At 43.4% G+C, this 18,384-nt stretch overlaps 1 protein-coding gene and 2 long non-coding RNA genes across 7 annotated transcripts; 1 reads left to right on the forward strand and 2 right to left on the reverse strand.

Moving 5' to 3' along the window:
- Window positions 1–1,340: 1,340 nt before the first annotated feature.
- On the reverse strand, window positions 1,341–3,874 carry LOC125507818. Its single transcript, XR_007283045.1, has 3 exons — window positions 3,393–3,874; window positions 2,151–2,248; window positions 1,341–1,986 (listed from the first exon to the last, which is right to left on the reverse strand). It is a non-coding gene; the product is annotated as an uncharacterized LOC125507818 (long non-coding RNA).
- LOC125507819 lies at window positions 2,255–13,829 on the forward strand. Its single transcript, XR_007283046.1, has 3 exons — window positions 2,255–3,082; window positions 3,936–4,130; window positions 13,259–13,829. It is a non-coding gene; the product is annotated as an uncharacterized LOC125507819 (long non-coding RNA).
- LOC125507817 lies at window positions 7,779–14,355 on the reverse strand. Of its 5 annotated transcripts, XM_048672329.1 has the most exons (12): window positions 14,130–14,355; window positions 12,906–12,972; window positions 12,746–12,835; window positions 12,583–12,651; window positions 12,414–12,503; window positions 12,211–12,300; window positions 11,679–11,813; window positions 10,368–11,589; window positions 9,865–10,290; window positions 9,698–9,790; window positions 8,704–9,630; window positions 7,779–8,617 (listed from the first exon to the last, which is right to left on the reverse strand). In XM_048672329.1, exons 9-12 carry the CDS (start codon window positions 10,103–10,105, stop codon window positions 7,785–7,787), a joined length of 2,094 nt encoding a protein of 697 aa, XP_048528286.1. In that variant the 5' UTR covers window positions 10,106–10,290; window positions 10,368–11,589; window positions 11,679–11,813; window positions 12,211–12,300; window positions 12,414–12,503; window positions 12,583–12,651; window positions 12,746–12,835; window positions 12,906–12,972; window positions 14,130–14,355; the 3' UTR covers window positions 7,779–7,784. The 5 variants fall into 5 exon arrangements, with proteins under 5 accessions (XP_048528286.1, XP_048528283.1, XP_048528287.1 ...); XM_048672326.1 differs by having other exon boundaries at window positions 9,865–11,589; XM_048672330.1 differs by having other exon boundaries at window positions 9,865–11,589; window positions 11,679–12,300.
- Between the last annotated feature and the right edge of the window lie 4,029 nt (window positions 14,356–18,384).

The following is an 18,384-nucleotide window of genomic DNA, read 5'->3' on the forward strand; positions in this document are numbered from 1 at the left end:
GTGCAGGATACGATCAAATTCGTGTGTGTGAAAATGATGAAGACAAAACGGCATTCAAAACGACTTTCATTCGTAGATTTGTGAATATATATATATATATATATATATATATATATATATATATATATAGGACGCCAGTTTGGACACCTAGGTGCCCAAGCACCTTGCCTACAAATCGTTGAATGACATTGAAATGTGTGCATGTGTAATTAGTATTAGCAGTATTGGGTCAACCATATTAGCTCTTTATTAGGAAAGAATTATTACAAATTATTGCTTCATATGGACACTTAATGCCCAGATTAAACAATATAGGGGAAAAATAGTAATTAATGGTCCGGCCATGCATGCTCCATGGTACGTCCCCAACTTTATTTCTTATACATGCACTTCTTTCTTTTTTACATAAAAATAGGAAGTCATATACATAATTAGATACGTATGTATATAATCGTCTTGGGAATAGAAGGTATAGTTATCTTTTGTCTCCATGGGAAAATACACATGTACGTCTTCAAGCTTTTTTCAAAATGGATATTTTTTGGTATGTGCATACCCATCATATTTTTTTGCATACCCCCCAGACGTGAGATTTGTATCCGGGTATTCAGATACCTATGGATGCCATAATTCATGTAGTCGGGTATATACGTAGTCATATTTTACTATATATACGTTGACATGATACCTAACAGTTTCTACACTTTTTCATATAGCCGGGTATATACGTGTGCAGACACATTGGTTATACTGTTTTATTTATGTTCGTTGGGTATATACTAGAATATTTATGTGACCATGTCGTATAAACTATGTGGGTATACTAGGAGTTTTTTTTGCTACGAAGGTACAGTAGAAGTTCATTGGGTATATTTTACATAGCCAGGTATATATGTAGCCATATTTTACGTGACCTGGAATATACGTACCGTGTATGTACATCGTCAGTAGGTACCGGATACAAGTATTAGATAGTTAGGAAATACATTATTGGGTATATACATATCATGTATGTAAATAATTTCATTAGTAGGTATTTGATGCCCATATTAGATAGTTAGGAACCAAAAATGATATGTAAGAGTTCAAAAAATATTGAGTATATACGAGTTGGTATGTATTAGATATTTAGGAAACAAAAATACACGCATTAGATAACCATGGCAGTTCAAATAAAAAAACATTAATACGATTTATTATATGGCAAGTCTTGCATGCCTAATAATTAGGAAACAAAAATAAATCATAAGTATGGAAAGTCTTGCGTGAAGAATGAGTAGGAAACTAATTAAATATATCACGGTTTCCAAAACAATCAAGGTGCCCAGGCACCTAGGTGCCCCATCTATTTTACCTACTAGTAGAATGCCCGTGCGTTGCCACGGGCTGCTGAAATATTTAGTTGAAGTTATATAAAGATAATGCATGTTAAATTTCACAGGTAGAGATAATATAACACGGTCACAATTGCATAATAATTGAAGTCCACTTCACTTGTAATTTAAACCGATAACAAAATGGCAAATTGACAATGTATACATATAAAATGATGACCAAACTAAAAATATGTTATAAATTATTAAGATCTACTTGACGGGCTTAAGAAATTCCCGCACAATATCATAAAAGTGCTCTTTAACTTCATTCACATGATGTTTGAGCAAGTATAATAAAAACTACTTTCTCAACTCATACCTATCATGCAAAAGAAATATATGTAGTTAACATGAATACTTCACATGGAAGGTCTAAAAATGTCTGTAACGGACAATACTCACCGTGCCAACCAGCTTCACCAGTTTTTTACCGTTTCGCGAGAGCATAAATGAAAACCAAAATAGCCAGACAAATCCCTGCAATTTCAATGTCATTGTGTTGTAAAAAACTTCGAAACCTTTCGTCCCCTTCCAACGACATCGTCTCATAACCCTTGTTGATGGATTCTTTTTCAACGTCGCTAGAATACATCTTTATCTCTCCCATGTCCTGAAAAAATAATCATATAAAAATACACCTTTTGAATAACATAATCGGAATGCGCCCCGAAAGGGGAGGGGCATCGCCGAATCTAACTTTCTTCTTTTAGCACAAAAGAATGAAGAGGAATTCATTTCATTTCATACATACAAAGAAGAATTAGTGGTATGCACCTCTTCTCGTTGTGTCTCAGTTCGACCCGTCATCGTTACGTTAGTGCCGATGTGCATGATATTTCTAAAATATCATTGGAATCCATCACTTTTTATCTCTGATGAACAAAAGTGGAACATATAAAAATACAAAGAATATTTTATACTGCATTAAATAAATAAATATAATATCTTAGAACAAAAGTCAGACTAACACATTTTTCATTTGCAATAAAAAACTGGATACTGCTGATTTCATATAAATATATGAACATACACTCCCTCCGTAAAGTTTTTATAAGAGCGTTTAGAATCCACGTTCATTTATCGTCACATATACTTATATTTCGGAACAAAGGTAATAGAAACTTCGTCCGTTTTCAATTTTGCCTCACTCGCTTCACTCACTCGTTCCGCACTGTCTCGTCCAAATCCCTAGCTCGCCTCACTCCGCTGCTCGCGTCGCTGCCGCTCGCCTCTCTTGCTCGCGTCGCCGCCGCCATCTCGCCCGCGTCGACGTCGACGCTCGCCTCCACCCCACACGCGTCGCCGCCGCCGCCTTCCTGTGACGTCTTCGCCGCTCCCTCTCACCCGCGTCGCCTGCACCAGCGAGGTCGCCACAAGATTGTTTTTGTTACCAAAGCGGAGGCGAGGAGCAGCTGGTGAGTTGTACCCATGGCTGCATCTGAAGTGTCTGGACGTCCCCGCGATGAGGATGAGTGGGAGGAGCAAGAGCACATCTGAAGATGGTGAGGAGTGGAGGCGGCGGTTCTGAATTTGAAGATGGTGCTGTGAGGAGTAGCGGGAGGAGCAGTCGCCGACGGCCTGGCTGCATGGGGTACGCCCTCCCCTTCGTCTCCTACGGCATCGTGGACATCCTGCTCGACGACGTACATCTGCTCGAGGATATCCTGCTCGACGATGCTCCTCTTCGCCAGCATCTCTAGCGCGTGGTGAGCTTCCCCTGTCCCCTCCCTTTACTCATGGTTGCCCGTGCGTTTTGGTTCAGATTAGGAATAGGGTACAATTTATTTGTATGCGTATGGGTACAGATTAGGAGTAGGAGATGTAGTTGTGGGCACAGTTTTAGTAAAATTTCAGTAAACATAGTGAGCGTGTTTTACTCCAGTAATCTTGCTTGAAGTAAATTTCAGTAACTTTAGTAATCTTGCTTCAAGTACTCTGAAAATATGAAAATATACTCAGAAAATGTATTGCTTGTACTGCTGATCTTGCAGATAGGAGGAGAGTTCTTGTACTCACAGCAGCTGTTGATCTGCAACAACTCTAGGAGTGGGATTGACATTGTCATTGTGGTTTCAGTAGAAATGACCTTCTTCCTAATTAGTAACAGAGATCAAAGTTAATATATTTGTGATATTTTCGTGTAATATTATTGTTTGCAATGAGAGTACTCGGGAATACAGAGTACTGTATTTTTTTATAACTGAAGAGGGAGTATAAATCGTCCAGTGAGTACAGTATAGATTGAGTATAAACATGATAACCTACTGTGATATTTTAGCAGGCATCATATTCGTGATGGTCTGCAAGCTATCATTATTGTCATATGTGATATTTGATTTCAGTGGTGCCATCTTTGTTTCCCTTATAAAAGTTGTGTTGTGCCGATTGACAGTTTAATAGTTGTTTCACTTGGCAGGCTAGAAGGTGGTTTACAATATTTTTGTTATATTCTAGTAATAAAGAAAAATGCCCACAGCACAGCTTATACAGAGAGCAAGTGATCATTGTTCTTTCTCCCGTCTGTCCTAATCGCTAATTCACTGGAATCTTAATGTGCAGACTGATACAGAAGCAAAGTGTTTCAAGGCACATAGGTCCAGTGATGAGAGTGGTAGTTTCAGAAAAGATACTGAAGCTAATTCAAGAAATACTACTAAGGCTGTTGGTCAAAATCCCCCACCACCAAAGCAAGGTTTCATCCATGTGAGGGCAAGAAGGGGTCAAGCAACTGACAGCCATAGCCTTGCAGAAACGGTCAGTTCAATGCACAATTTTCAGTTTTGACTATTCTGAATGTATTCTTTTTGAATTTGCATATTCTTATACATCCCATGGATACACATTCACACTCCCCATTACAAAAGCTACAAATCTGGTCGCTGAAAGTCTACTTTCTTTTACGGGCACGGCGTGAGAAAGTAACCAAGCGGATGAAAATTCTCCAAAACCCTATCCCTGGATGTAATAAAGGTGCATATTAATCTCAACAAGAAGTCTATATTTTTATGTTTACATTCTGTCCCACCAATGTCCAGATATGTATTGAAAAGTAAGGATTATAAAATTCAAATAAGGGGGAAATAAGAGAATATACAGAGACCTCCACATATGATAAATAATATAAAGATGTAGTTTCGATATTGTGTGGTGGTCCAGTATCACACCCTTTGGAAAAAAAATAGGGAGGTATTTGGGTCCAATCTGTAACATCAATCCAGTGTGGTATATCATCCCTGCTTTCACCACCTGTATCATGAATCCAGTGTGGTATATTATTGCTGCTTTGCCCATCTGTACCATCAATTATCAAAGAACCAACGGCCACATTTCATTGTTGATTAACAGTGACTAATTTAACTTGAGATGCAAATAACCCATTGGTGTAACTGTAGTTCTAATACCAAAGATAGTCTCCGGTCATGATCAAGCAACCAGAGTTATTCTGCTTAAGGGAAATAAATAACATAGCAAAAATAAATAAATAAATAACAATGTCCGTGCCTGCTTTGGGGCCGCATCATAAATATTTCTCTAATGTAGAACACTCCAGTGGAGTCTAGTTTTACAACAACAGAGTGACCCAGGCAGTGTGCAATATTTGTGCAGGAAAACAGAGCTGAGTTTAGATGTAGTAGATGATTGATTACAAAACAACAAAAGAATAATATACATAAGCAAACCAGCAAAACGAAAAATAATGTCACATACAACAAAATTTGGCAACTTGCAAAGTCTCAAATTCGAGGCAATATATTATTACTTGACTTGTAGTATAAACATAATAAAGTTCAATTGGTTACATCGAAAGATAGAGATCTGTACAAGAACACCGAAGAGCACCAAATTATATGTAGCATAAGAGTAAATCCCTGTCATATCTAAGAGCGGAGTTCAGCTTGTAAGGACTTCCTTATAGACGATGTTCTTCATCGAGGTCTGTAAGGACAAGGCAGGTCTTTTTCGCTTCTTTGATTTACTGCTTTGCTTCTTGCCATTCTCCTTCTCCTTCTCCTTCTCAATGAGGATCTTTATGTTGATCTTTGCGGTGGCTCGAGACAATGCAACATAGAGTTGACTATGAGAGAACACCAGATTAGGTAGGTACACGCCAACGATCGGAATCGTCTGTCCTTGAGCCTTGTTAATCGTCATAGCAAAGCTAAGCCTTACAGGAAATTGCTTCCTCTTGAACTTGAATGGAAACATGTCGTTGTCAGACGGGCATAGGGGTATTCGAGGAAGGAAAACCCTCCTACCCGCGTGTTGTCCAATCACGATTTCTACGTCGATGGCGTTCCTCTGGAAACCTCGCACCACAAGCCTCGTCCCGTTACACAGACCATTAGCCGGATCAATGTTCCTCAGAAGTATGACAGGGCAGTTGAGCTTCAGTTTGAGTGCATGCGGAGGCAGACCGTTGGGAGTCAATCCATTTAGGAACTCGGGAGCGTAGTAGCCATACGGGTCGTCTTCTGCACTGTCAAAGCTATGGTAGATTACTTCTTCTCCCCGAAAACGCTCTACCATGCGTATGTTTATCTTGTCGACGTTGTCGTTTGTGGTGGAGAGGATTGCGCGTGAAGTCATGTAATTCGGATCGGACATGTTGTCATCTAGTCTCGGAAACACATGGTCAATCAGTTTCTCCAGGTCGTCACCCTCGCCTGTAGATGGCACACAAATATCTTCAGGGAGTCGTATGTTTCCTTGATCGTCAACTTCCTCGGTGCCATTGCCTACCCTTAGCAAGTAATCCACAAACCAGGTGTCATTATGAGCCCTCATGTTGATGACGAGCCTTAGCTGGCGCATACCCTTCCAGAGGTGTGAACTTCGGAGGGTTGCATCGATTATCTGACCCCGGGACCCCCTCCTGACGACCGGAAGCACCTGCCTGAAGTCCCCGCCAAACACAACAGTTTTTCCTCCAAAGGGTCGGTCCCGTCTTCCCATGATGTCGCGCATGCTGTTGTCCAGTGCCTCGACCGCCTGTCGCTTAGTCATGGTGTCCTCGTCCCATAGTATCAATGAGGCCATCCTCAGTAGCTTGGCGGTACCACTCTGTTTCGTGAAGGTGCATGAGGCGCCATCGTCGCAGCTCAATGGGATCTTGAACCTCGAGTGGGCAGTCCTGCCTCCAGGCATGATAGAAGCGGCGACGCCTGATGTCGCGGTAGCGATAGCGATGTTTCCCTCGCTTCGAACCTTGGCGAGCAGTGCCCTGTACAGGAAGGTCTTCCCTGTACCTCCCGGTCCATCAACAAAGAACACACCCCCATCACCGCGTTCAACAGAAGCTAGTATCTCGTCGTATGCAACCCTCTGCTCCGAGTTTAGCGACGAAGCCAATTTAGTGTCGTTGATGTCAAAATCGACGTTGGATTCCTTGATCACTTCTCTGGCCTCGCCCTCGGTTGGGTCGAACGCATCGTCAATGCATGGAAGAGCGAAATCAGCTATGTCTTTGCCCATGGACTGCAACATACCCCTAATGTCAAGCAACACCATCTGTTCCACCTCAATCGGGCACGTGTGTGATCGCCGATAGTCATCAGACATAGGCTTGAAGTGCCTATCCCATAAACCACGCACGTCGCCTGGCTCACAGTGCACCAAAATTGTTGCGAAGAGCCTCCTGAGCGAACATGGCATTGCCCATTGCTCTGCCTCGGTAAGACAGTCGTCGAGCGTGTTATCTGCCTCGATGAGTCCCAACCTTTCGGCAGCCTCTCTAAAGCTCCCGCATAGCCTACCGTCCACGGTGAGCAGGTCCTCATAGGATGTCTTGCCAGCAACATGGTTTAGCAGCACATGCAGATAGTATCGCTCCCCCTCTGCAGGATTGGCAGACACAATTCGACCTATCTGATAACGCTCCACCCGCTCTTTCCAATACTTCTTACCCTTCTGCCATGTGAACCTTCCAGGAAAATCCTTGTATAATATATTCCTAGCCCACGGATGGTTTTAGTTAGCTTTGAAATACTCTGTCAACATGGATTTGGAAGCTTTCTCAGAGGCGACTACATCGGTCAAGTGAGCTTGCTCATTGAATGCCACCCTGTGCATATTCGGGAGATGAAGAGGCAACTGTAGGACAGACGGGTCATTGGCACATAAGGGGAAGCCAAATATCCTCCACATCGCCTCTGGAGGAGTAACCCACCTCGCGTCTACGTATCTTTTGATCTCATCAATGTTACCATCGGCGTCTGGCTGGTCGATGCTGAAAGAAGCCCTATCATGGCCCTTGTATATGTACTTGTAAAGGTATTTGACGGCCTTTATGCTGGAGCAAACCTCAACGTTGATGTGGCAATTGAACATCCGCAGAAGGTAAGGGTTATACGGCACAACCCATCTGTTGTCCAACATTTTACCCCGGACCTTAGCCTGCCGACCATTATCTCAACGACGATAAACAGGGTATGAGTCCTTGCCCTGTGCCGTGTTTTCATTGAACGGCCGCGGGTATTTGCACTTGCACTCGTTTTGTTGCATGCAAACATTTTTGGGGTTGAGAGCACCGCATGGTCCGTGCATCATATGTTTCACCACCAAGGCGTGGAGTTCAGGATACTTTTGCTTGTCTGGGAGCTCGGCAGAAATGAGTCGATCGTACTGCTCCGGAACGACAAGCTTATAGGCAGAGTCCATGATCAACAAAAAGTGTGCGTGGGGAAGGCCCCTCTTTTGGAACTCGACTACGTATACATGTGCGACAACAACACCCAGGATATTCTTCTTGAACAACATCTCTTTCATAGCCTCTAGCTTGCCATGGAACACACGAGCCACAAGATCAGGTCGGTCTTGCGCAGTCTGGCCAGGAAACAACTCATTTGTTATCTCTTCCCAGTTACGGTTGCAGGTCATGGTCAAGAAGATGTCAGGCTTCCCGTAGGTATGGACAATTGCCATGGCATCCATATGCCTTCGCTTCATGTCACGGTTGCCACCTGGGTACGTTCCAGGGAGCACTATCCTTACTCCAACAACGCTTGCCCGGGTCTCCCCGGATGTAATTGCATCAACAACTCCTTTATACAGGTCGGCACGGATCTTTGTCTGGTTCTTCCTGTACCATTTCAACCTACAACTCTCAATCTTGATGTACATGTCCACCCCCCATTGCTGGAGCAATCGTGCTCCACAGAGTATGGGATTGAATATCCCAGGTCGTGTCTGCAGCATGTAACAGTAGTAGTCTCTCACCGAGACGCATAACCTGCTATTCCCCTCTGCACATGGATGAGTAACGCGGACATTAGGATTCATATGAGAAGTATACAATTCATCTAAAAGACAGAATACGCATAAGGCTTACCTGCGTCCTCATCATCACCATCATCACCTCTACCTCTTGGTTGTTGCACAACCGGCCAAGGGACATCACGTTTAGGAAGTTTCGGGTGCCAACCGAGCTCCCCCCTTGGGTAGAGGAGTGGGTAAGAGAGAGGGTCATACGAGCCAGCCGTCACATGTATACTATGCCTCTGGTTGTCATTCCCGCAAAGTGTAATCCTACGATCGAACCTCTTCGCTAGGTCAGTGCCCTCCACCCAAATTGCAGCGACCTCAGATGACAGAGGTCTATTATACTTCCGTTGGTCTAGTCTCTGGTCAGTGTTGAGGTCTATCCTGTAATTGTCGAGGTTGTCCCTGTGTGCACCCAAACTCGTAAACTGCTGGGAGTACGGGTTTTCCCTGAGTATGTCCACTAACTTTCTGACGACATCTTGGTCTAATTGCTCGGTGGCAGCCTTGCGATGGGTTAGGCCTGGGTCGTCGTCATAGAAGTACAATTGTAGATGATCTGGATGTGATGTTGGCCTGAAGGAATGAACGTTGTGGTAGATGGTGCCGTGCGCCCGGAATGTGTACACCCCAGACTTCATGTTTGTGTAGCTTTCATCAAGGCTGACCCCGAGGGTTGTGAAGGAGAAGTGGCCGTTGAAGAACCGTATGTTCTCCCGAAAATGCCTTGAGTCTGCATCCATGCTAGACCAAAGCCTCATTAGCTCCGGGATGGGCTCCGGTTGCTTCAGCTGGATCTGCCCACTACGACAGCAGAATCCCGGGGCCTCGGACACAAACTTCTTGGCTTTGCAGTGATCGCAATTTGCGGCATGCTTCAGGACGTGTGTGTGGTCTGGGAGGTTTGAGTAGACATAGTCCAATGGATCATGGTCGACATAGGTATTGTGACTTGAGTCTTCCAATTCGTCATGCTCCATGTCATCAGCATCTGAGCCTGCAAACAATGTTTATAATTAGTGTGATATTTCAAACGGGCGAGCTGCTCAAGTGGGTGTACATACCTTCACCAGCAAACAGGTAATACTCATCGTCAAAGAGGCTATCAGGGTTGACATTATCATTCATGAGACGACTAAGGTAAGCGTCCATGTCGTCTGCTCAGGTGCGAAACCAATAAATGAGGGTTTAGTCTCAAGGGACGCAAGGAGAGTAAGGATGGGAGTGTTACCTTCACTTCTGATCGTGTACTCCGGCGTGCTAGATGAGGTCGAGGTACCGTGTGCTTCCACTACGGTAGGTTGTCCAGTTGAGCTCATTTCCGGTATGGAGATGGACCTGACAGTTGGGGTCATCACCCTACCTGCAAACCTTTCATTACGCCGGTCGCGTAGAGCATTCCTCTCACCACGCGGTACCTGCGTACATGTTTTTTGCTTGCCAATTTTCTGCTGACGCTTCTTTGCCGCCATACCTCCCTTGCAAGCTCGCTCTCTCCTCCCACGCGCTGCTTACTCATGACTCTGCTCGTCCACTCCATTATCCGCTATTGTTACCGGATCACTGGCTTGCTGGTCGGCATTTTGTAGGTGCACATTGATTTCGATGAGGTTGCCATGTATAGCACCATCACCGAAGGTTCTGCTTAGATATGCACCTACAACATCATCGAATCATTATTTATATATCATGAATGATTACATGATGAAAGATGATGGTTGATAGGATATGTACCATCGGTTTCGGTGTTGCGAATGTATGTGGGGGCCACATTGACCGTAGGAGCATGATCTATTTGTTCACTGTCGAATTGTTGCGTGAGGGCTGAAAGTGCGAGAGTCAGACAATGTGTGTGAGGGTTGGACAATGTGCTAGTTAAATCTGGACGTGGCATTGCGATCGATTCAGCACACGGCGTGTTTTTCTTTGCAGCATACTTTGCCTTTCTCTTTGCACTTGACTCCCCCCTTTCATCCTCAGTCATGGTTTTAGGGTGTTGCACGCGCCATTCTTGCAACTTCTGATTTTTTTGTTGAAGATCGATCGTTCCGTCACCCACTTTTTTCCGATAACTTGCTCGCCTCCGCGCGTTTCTCTGCTCAATTTGCTTGTCTGTTAAGTCACAATTGTGTTCTTTATCAGGCTGTTTTTCATCTAGTTGCTTGTTGGCTGCCTCCTCTTTTTTCTTTCGATAAGCAGCTCTCCTCCGAGCCTTTATTTGCTCTTTTTCTCGTCAAGGTCCACCGAGAATGGTTGACACCCATTAGTGATATCACCGAGAGGTAACAGGGGAACATTTTGCATATCTGCACGGAGGGTTTAGGGTCTTCATTGTTCAAGAAGATTTCATGTACTACACAAACGCTTACTTTATATATCTGCACGGTCTGGTTAAACGATGATGTATTGCTGGATGTAGTTGGGGTGGTATCATCGAGAGGTAACAGGGGAACATTTTGCATATCTGCCCGGAGGGTTTAGGGTCTTCATTGTTCACCGAGAGGTAACAGGGCTGGTTGAAGCTACTTCTTAATCTAGGTTTATTTTTTATAGAATCCCTCCGTGTCCATACATAAAGTCTATATGTACTCAAAAGTCGTATGTCTGCCCTATATCAAATTGAACCTAAATGATCAGGAATTGTGTTGGTCAATTATTTTTATTCTATATTCTTGGTCAATTATTCATGGGGTTGGGGTGAGGAAACATGTGTCGCCTACATTATTCACTAAGAAAGTATACATATGGTCATCATAAACATAATCATCCTTACCTGATATCGTAAGGCCAGTCAGATTTTCATCTTGTTGCTTGCTGGATTCCTCCTCTTTTTTCTTTCGATAAGCAGCTCTCCTCCGAGCCTTTTTTTGCTCTTTTTTCTCGTCAAGGTCCACCGTGGTTTGTTGACACACATTAGTGATATCACCGAGAGGTAACCCACCCACATTCAGCATATCTGCATGTGAAATGATAATCACATTATGTTGTGGAATGGAGGGAGTATATATAATATCATCGCAGTGCCTTCCCATAAAGCATTCTTACCTGATATCGTAAGGGCAGACATATTTTCATCTTGTTGCTTGACGGTAGCCTCCTCTTGTTTCTTTCTATAAGCAGTTCGCCTCTGAGTTTTTATCACCTTTCTTTTTTCGTCAAGGTCCACAGAGGGTGGTTGATCTGCATTAGTGATATCACTGTGAGGATGGCGTGGAACATTATGCGACCTCTCTTCCCAACTGTCACGTTGCATGCTACCTAGTTATTTTGTCAGATTACTGAGAGCTGGCAACGAATCTACATTATATAGGAATGAGATTGGAGGGTTGTCTGCATGATCTGCATTAGTGATATCACTGTGAGTGGCGTGGAACATTATGCGACCTCTCTTCCCAACTGTCACGTTGCATGCTACCTAGTTATTTTGTCAGATTACTGAGAGCTGGCAACGAATCTACATTATAAAGGAATGAGATTGGAGGGTTGTCTGCATCATGTTAACATAAATATATATTGGACCGAACTAAGGCAAAGTTGTAGGCACATGGTCTTAACCTTTCGGCAACATAATACTTACCCGAAATCAGATGGGAAGGTTGATGAACACATGTCCTTTCACAATCGGCCTGTTCAAGAATCATCCAGTCCGAGTGAGTAATATGGGCTCCTACAAGTCACATGCTTGATCCTTTAGAATCGGTTCTGCCCAAGTCTGTTAGGTATGATTTATCACATAAAAAGCATAAAAGCAATATCAGTATATATGCACAGCCTTAATACCTGGACTACTTGGGTAATTCTTGTGAACATCGTCGACTCCAGGTATAACCCCTAAATTAGAGTCGTCACCATTTGGCCCCTCCATCGGGCCTGCAACATCTCCTGTGATGGTGTTTGACATGTATAACAAAATATGTAGCTGAACATATATATGGAGGTAGATATATACCTGGAGTATCATATGTGCTATCACCATCGGTCTCAAGTATCATACGTTCGGAGGGAGTAGTATGGACTCCTAGAAGTCAAGATGTTGATACATTAGAATCGGTTGTGCCCAAGTCTGTTAGGTATGATTTTTCAACTAAAAAGGATAAAAATAAACCTTATACCTGTACTACGTGGGTAAATTTTGTCAACATCATCGGCTATGGGTATAATCCCTTCGTTAGAGTCGTCAACACTTGTCCCCTCCATCGGGCCTGCAACACATATATAGTTGAACATATATATGTTTGACTTGTGTAGCACAATTTATAGGTGAACATATACCTGGAGGTACATGTGATGAAGTCGTCTGTTCCGCTGGCTTGCTGTGTGGAGTCCCCATATGTAACTACTAAAAAAAGACATGTCCAACAGACTCAGGTATATAGCAAAAACTTGTAAACTGACTCTGCAAGCAGATCACGTGAAATACCAACAGTACTAAAGGCCCGTTCCCATTGTACAGAAATCCAGTCCATACGGGCAGATTGTTACAGATTTATGAGTTTTGCTATATATATGAAAATAGAAAGACATGTCCAACGGACTTTGCTACTTTCCATTTTTTTGTAAACTGACTCTGCTGGATACAAGTTAAGAATTCAAGATGCTAAGATGTCCTGTTCATCTGACCGCAGGCAGATGAAGGCCGTCGAAGATCACAAGCGCAGCTTGCTATTGTACAGGTTTAGAATTTAGAAAGGTGACCTATTTTTTCATGTGAACTTACCTATTCTTTGCTATTCAGAATGATTATTTATCTTCCCATTGCTGTGTTAATTGATTCGTATGCGGTTCTGCTATTCTGACAAGGATATCCATCAAGGTTATTTGGAGGGACATAATGAAACGTCACAAGTTCTACTTTGCTGATTCTTTCAGAGAATTGTTTCATTACTAATGCGCTGTCGCGGACATGTATTAATCCCAAATTCCAAATCACTCTGGAATCCAGTCAAAATCCAGTCAAAATCACTCTGGAATCCTTCTCCGTAATTGATTCGCAAACTACTCTCAAGGACTGCTCTGAACCTCAAATATCGTGGGCACATGAAGTTGTGGTGTAATTTTTACAGAAACAAGTGATCCAGGCAGCAAGGTATTGATTGATGCAACTATGTTGTAATGTTTCAGTGACTGTTAATATTTTTTTACGAAGGATAACCAATTCAGATGATACCCAAGGAGTTCTGGATGGGAGATTGTTTATTTCTATGTCGTGCAATTCAACATTTCAGTACTAAAAGTATTTTTCATGTTATCTAGATTGAGGTACATCCTTTGTAAACTAATATGAGGCCTTTTAGGTCACGGAAGTAGTGACCTAAAAGCTCTTGTATTAGTTACAGAGGGGTTTGATTTGTGAGGTCCGAGCGCGGGCAGCGGCCGGCGGTGGAGGTGGAAAAAGAAGTCTGGCATGGGTTGATTTAGTTTGAACACGAATCCATCAGGATCGCCCTGATCTGTACACGTAGACATAACAAACAAACAACACATGTGTGTTCATACCTGGGGTTGAAACCGTACAGCGTCGCCGATCGCACGTTCCGTGGCGGCGCGTGATCCAAAAACTGCCAGCGATCCAGAAACGTGGCGGCGGCACTGTCAAGTCGTTCCGCGGCGGCGGTGCTGTGGAGTGCGCAGATCGCACGACGGCTGCGCAGATCTGATCGGCAGCGGGGTATGGGGATTGGCGGCGGGGTATGGGGCATGGGGATCCTGATGGGCGGCAGGGCGCAGTTTCTTTGGCTACCTGCGTGGGTGGGGTTCGGTGTGTGGGCGTGGGGGTAGGGGTAATTTGATGGAAAAAAAACCAGACGAAAAAAACCGGTTGAAAAAAAACCAGACGAAAGTGGGGGGACTATTCAACCAGCTCGTCCATTAGGAGCAGAGATATATATTAGAAGAACACCCGTGCGTTGCAACGGGGCCACATTAACTTTAAAAGTTCAATATTAATATTCTCATATATATCAAGTGACATTGGCGACCTTTTTACCATCAATTCCTCACACACACTCTCTGCCTTCCTCTTCCTCACTCTCTCCCCCTCTCCCTCTCTCTCTCTAACACACACACATATCCATCTTATTGGGTACGGGACCATAATCCATCTATTTCACACACACACGCTAGTACATAAGAATATGGATTATATGTATTATATTTGCCACCACAACTGAGGGAATTAATTTCATGTAAATCGGCCAGCCACAGCTCCAAGAATACGCGGAGGAGGTGGCCTGGGTCGGCGTCGGCGCCGTCCGGCACGGGCCACGGGCCCGCTTCCAAGCGCGTCTGCGCATCGGCCACCCACGCCGTGTCCTTCAAGTGCCACTTTCACTGCACCAACTCCCAGGGTCACGGCCATGGCCAGGGCCAGGGAAGCCGCCCTTCTTTGCCCCCTTCACCGGCCGCGGCCAACGCGGTGCCGCGGCACCCGGCCTCGCCGTCCTCGTCCTCCAGCACCGTCGCGACCCAGTGACGCAGCCCAAGCATCGGCCTCGAGAATCAAGAACGCTCCACAACGTAGAGGGAAGGAAAGGTCATATACATGTCATAAGAAAAGGAGTTTATTTACTGCTCCCTCGATGTATTGTTTCCTTTGTTTGGAGATTGATTACCATCCGTGAGTTAAGGTAAGGTTTACGTGATTGAGCGATTTTTTGAAAATCAATTATTTGTTTCTAATTAATGTAATTCAGTGATTTAAGGTAAGGTTAATTAATTTAGATTTGATCTTTAGAGATTGTTCGTGATTGATTCTACATTACTAAATAACTTGCGCCAGTATGGAAAGTTCTGATCTGTTTAGATTTCTTTCGTTGTGTGAGAGGGTGACGCGAAAATAAACCGATGAAGTGAGGGAGGGGACGAAAAAAATCTACGAAAAAAAACCAACGAAGGTGGGAGGAGTTACCAAAAAAAACCATGGAAGGTGGGAGGAGACTACCAACTGCTTCATTAGGAGTAGAAATTATTAGAGATTATTTGTTTCCTGAAAATCTATTATTTGTTTCCTAAAGCAAATTGCATTAATGAGAGAGATTTCGTAGATTTGGCTAAGGTAGGAAAGAATCTATTATTTGTTTGCTAAAGCAAATTGTATTAATGGGAGAGATCCGTTGATTTGGCTAAGGTAGGAAAGAATCTATTATTTGTTTGCTAAAGCAAATTGCATTAATAGAAGAGATCCGTTGATTTGGCTAAGGTAGGAAAGAATCTATTATTTGTTTCCTAAAGAAAATTGCATTAATGAGAGAGATTTGTTGATTTGGCTAAGGTAGGCGGTTTTTGCGGTTCGTGGCGGCTTAGTGTGAGGTGGGACGAGGTACCAAAAAAAACCATGAGAGGTGGGACAAAAAAAAACCTGAAAGGTGGGAGTTGTCCCTGGTTAACCTACGAAATTTCGCAGATTTTTTTAGGACGAAAAAAAACCGTGGGAGATGGGACTAAAAAAACCCTGAAAGAGAGACTATCAACTGCTCCCTTAGAAGTATATATTTGAAAAATCACGGGGGGCTCCCCACCTGAATATATTTCTCAAGTTTGTAACCCATCGTCAGACTGATTACAAAGGGGAATTACATAAGCACGTGAAGTCGTGATAAGAGGTAGGAACGCAGGAGGAAGCGGCCTGCTTGTGTACCGGTTTCTTCATCCGGTGCATCTAGAGCATGAGATCATCCACGATGCGCCTGAGGGTGAGAATACTGTGGTGATTTTGTTGCTTGAAGGTCATATCATTTCTGGAATCCTAAATCTTCCATAGGATGATGAGGAGGATGGAGTGCCAGATTACCGCATCCACCTGTGTAGGTAGGCGGCAGTCCCAGAGTCCATCAATGGTACTTGAAGGAGAGAGGCCGATCCGTTGCCAAATACGTCGTGAAAGAGGACAACTAGGAATATGTGATTATATTCCTTGATGATATCCTAAGTCTACAATCAAAATTGGGAGCAACACATGGAGCATCTGCGTCAGGTATTGGGAATTCTCCGCGAACAACAATTGTATGCCAAGATGTCAAAGTGCTCTTTTGCTCAGTCCAACATTCAGTATTTGGGTCACATAATTTCTCCAGTGTAGATTTTTTTTTTTGAGGAAAACACAACGCTTACAAATTCCGAAGATGCCATGGTCTCCAAATGATTAGCAGAACTCTGGCATGCATGACTTCAGCACAGGTACTAAGTAAACAAAGGAGCCAATCCTCTCCAGTATAACAGAAGCATCTTTCCGGCGGCAGCTGCCATACTATCCTAGTTTCACCCCTGAGTGCTCTCGCCGGAGTGCATGCAATGACCGCATGAAATTCCGATTCATCCTCCATGCCACAGATGGAGCATTTTATCTTCTCTCGTAGCCGTCAATTCATTGGCGATCCACCAACCTGCTATCTTAACTTTCTATGGAACTTTTGCTTGCCAGATTAGATTCCATATCAGTGGCGGAGCCAGGATTTTTTACATGGGTATGCGAAGCTATATTTTTTTTGTAACATATAATAATATATGACATGAAAGTTCACAATGACCATGATGAACTACAATTTGTCTTTCTAGAAACAATCTCGAATAGTTTGGTGGCATTTTGAAAATAAGGAGAAAAATATAATTTAACACTATAGTCTACAATTCCAATATCACTGCCAACTGCCAAGTCAATTTAGCTCCTCTCTCAAGTGTTAACCGAACAAATGCAAATTAGTGCTTAAATTTGATTGAATGCAACAGACTACATTGAATTAGCTAATAAAATTATTCTGAAAGAAAATCAATCAATACATTACAAATCATTCTATGTTCTCAAAAATAACAAATCCAGATGAAAAGCTCACATAATTACATTATTGCCTTGTTGACGTGGAGTGTGCTGCATGCGCCATGCTTGTTGAGGACAAGGCGTGATATTGGGATATAGCAGGAGGGCAAGAGGCAGGGCTGGTATATAGGCAGTTCAAGGTCTGTTGCAAGTTTAAAAGTCTTACTGATCCGATAGCAGCTCAAGCTAATACTTAGGCCCAGACACGTAAGGAATGAAGTGGGAGGGCACGGGATGGCTATGCATTTTGTTTTTTCCTGAGTTCTACACGTGAAAAGACTGCTATCATGCATATACATGTATGTATGGACATATATACTGATTCTCTTTTGCCAAAATTGTTGGGTATGCATTGCATACCCTTGAATAAGTCTAGCTCCGCCCCTGTTCCATATGCTTCTGTCATATGCCTCATTAGAAGAGCTCGAGACTGGTGGGCTCTCTCTCTCTCTCTCTCTCTCTCTCTGGGTAGCCGACTTGTCGGCATTTTTAACTGAAAAAATACCAGACTTCTCCATATGCCATGCTATGCAGTCCTCTGTTTTCCATGCTGGGAGTTTGATCGCACATATGGCTTCGACATCATATGCAGGGAACATTTGCTTCACCAAGTCCACATTCCACTAGTTTCTGTCGGTTTGTATCAATTGATTGACCCATTGGATTCTGGACCTTCTGTGAACTTAGCCACTCTTAACCCAGTTTGTCTCGGGATTCTTTTTTTTTTGATAAAAGAGAGACATCTCTCCGATTTCCATTAATATAGAAATCACCAAGTCTTACAGGAGAACCAAAAGAAAATAGCCTACTCATCTAAACCACGCATCTTAAGCTAACTGTAGAAGGAAAAAGGGAAGGCTCCATCCCTCCCCCCTCGCCAACTCCCTCCACAACAAGCCAATATTCAAGAACGAGAAGTTATCGGTGTATGAGAAGGAG

The sequence above is a fragment of the Triticum urartu genome, chromosome 5, assembly GCF_003073215.2.
Source record: "Triticum urartu cultivar G1812 chromosome 5, Tu2.1, whole genome shotgun sequence".
NCBI classification, from domain to species: Eukaryota; Viridiplantae; Streptophyta; class Magnoliopsida; order Poales; family Poaceae; genus Triticum; species Triticum urartu.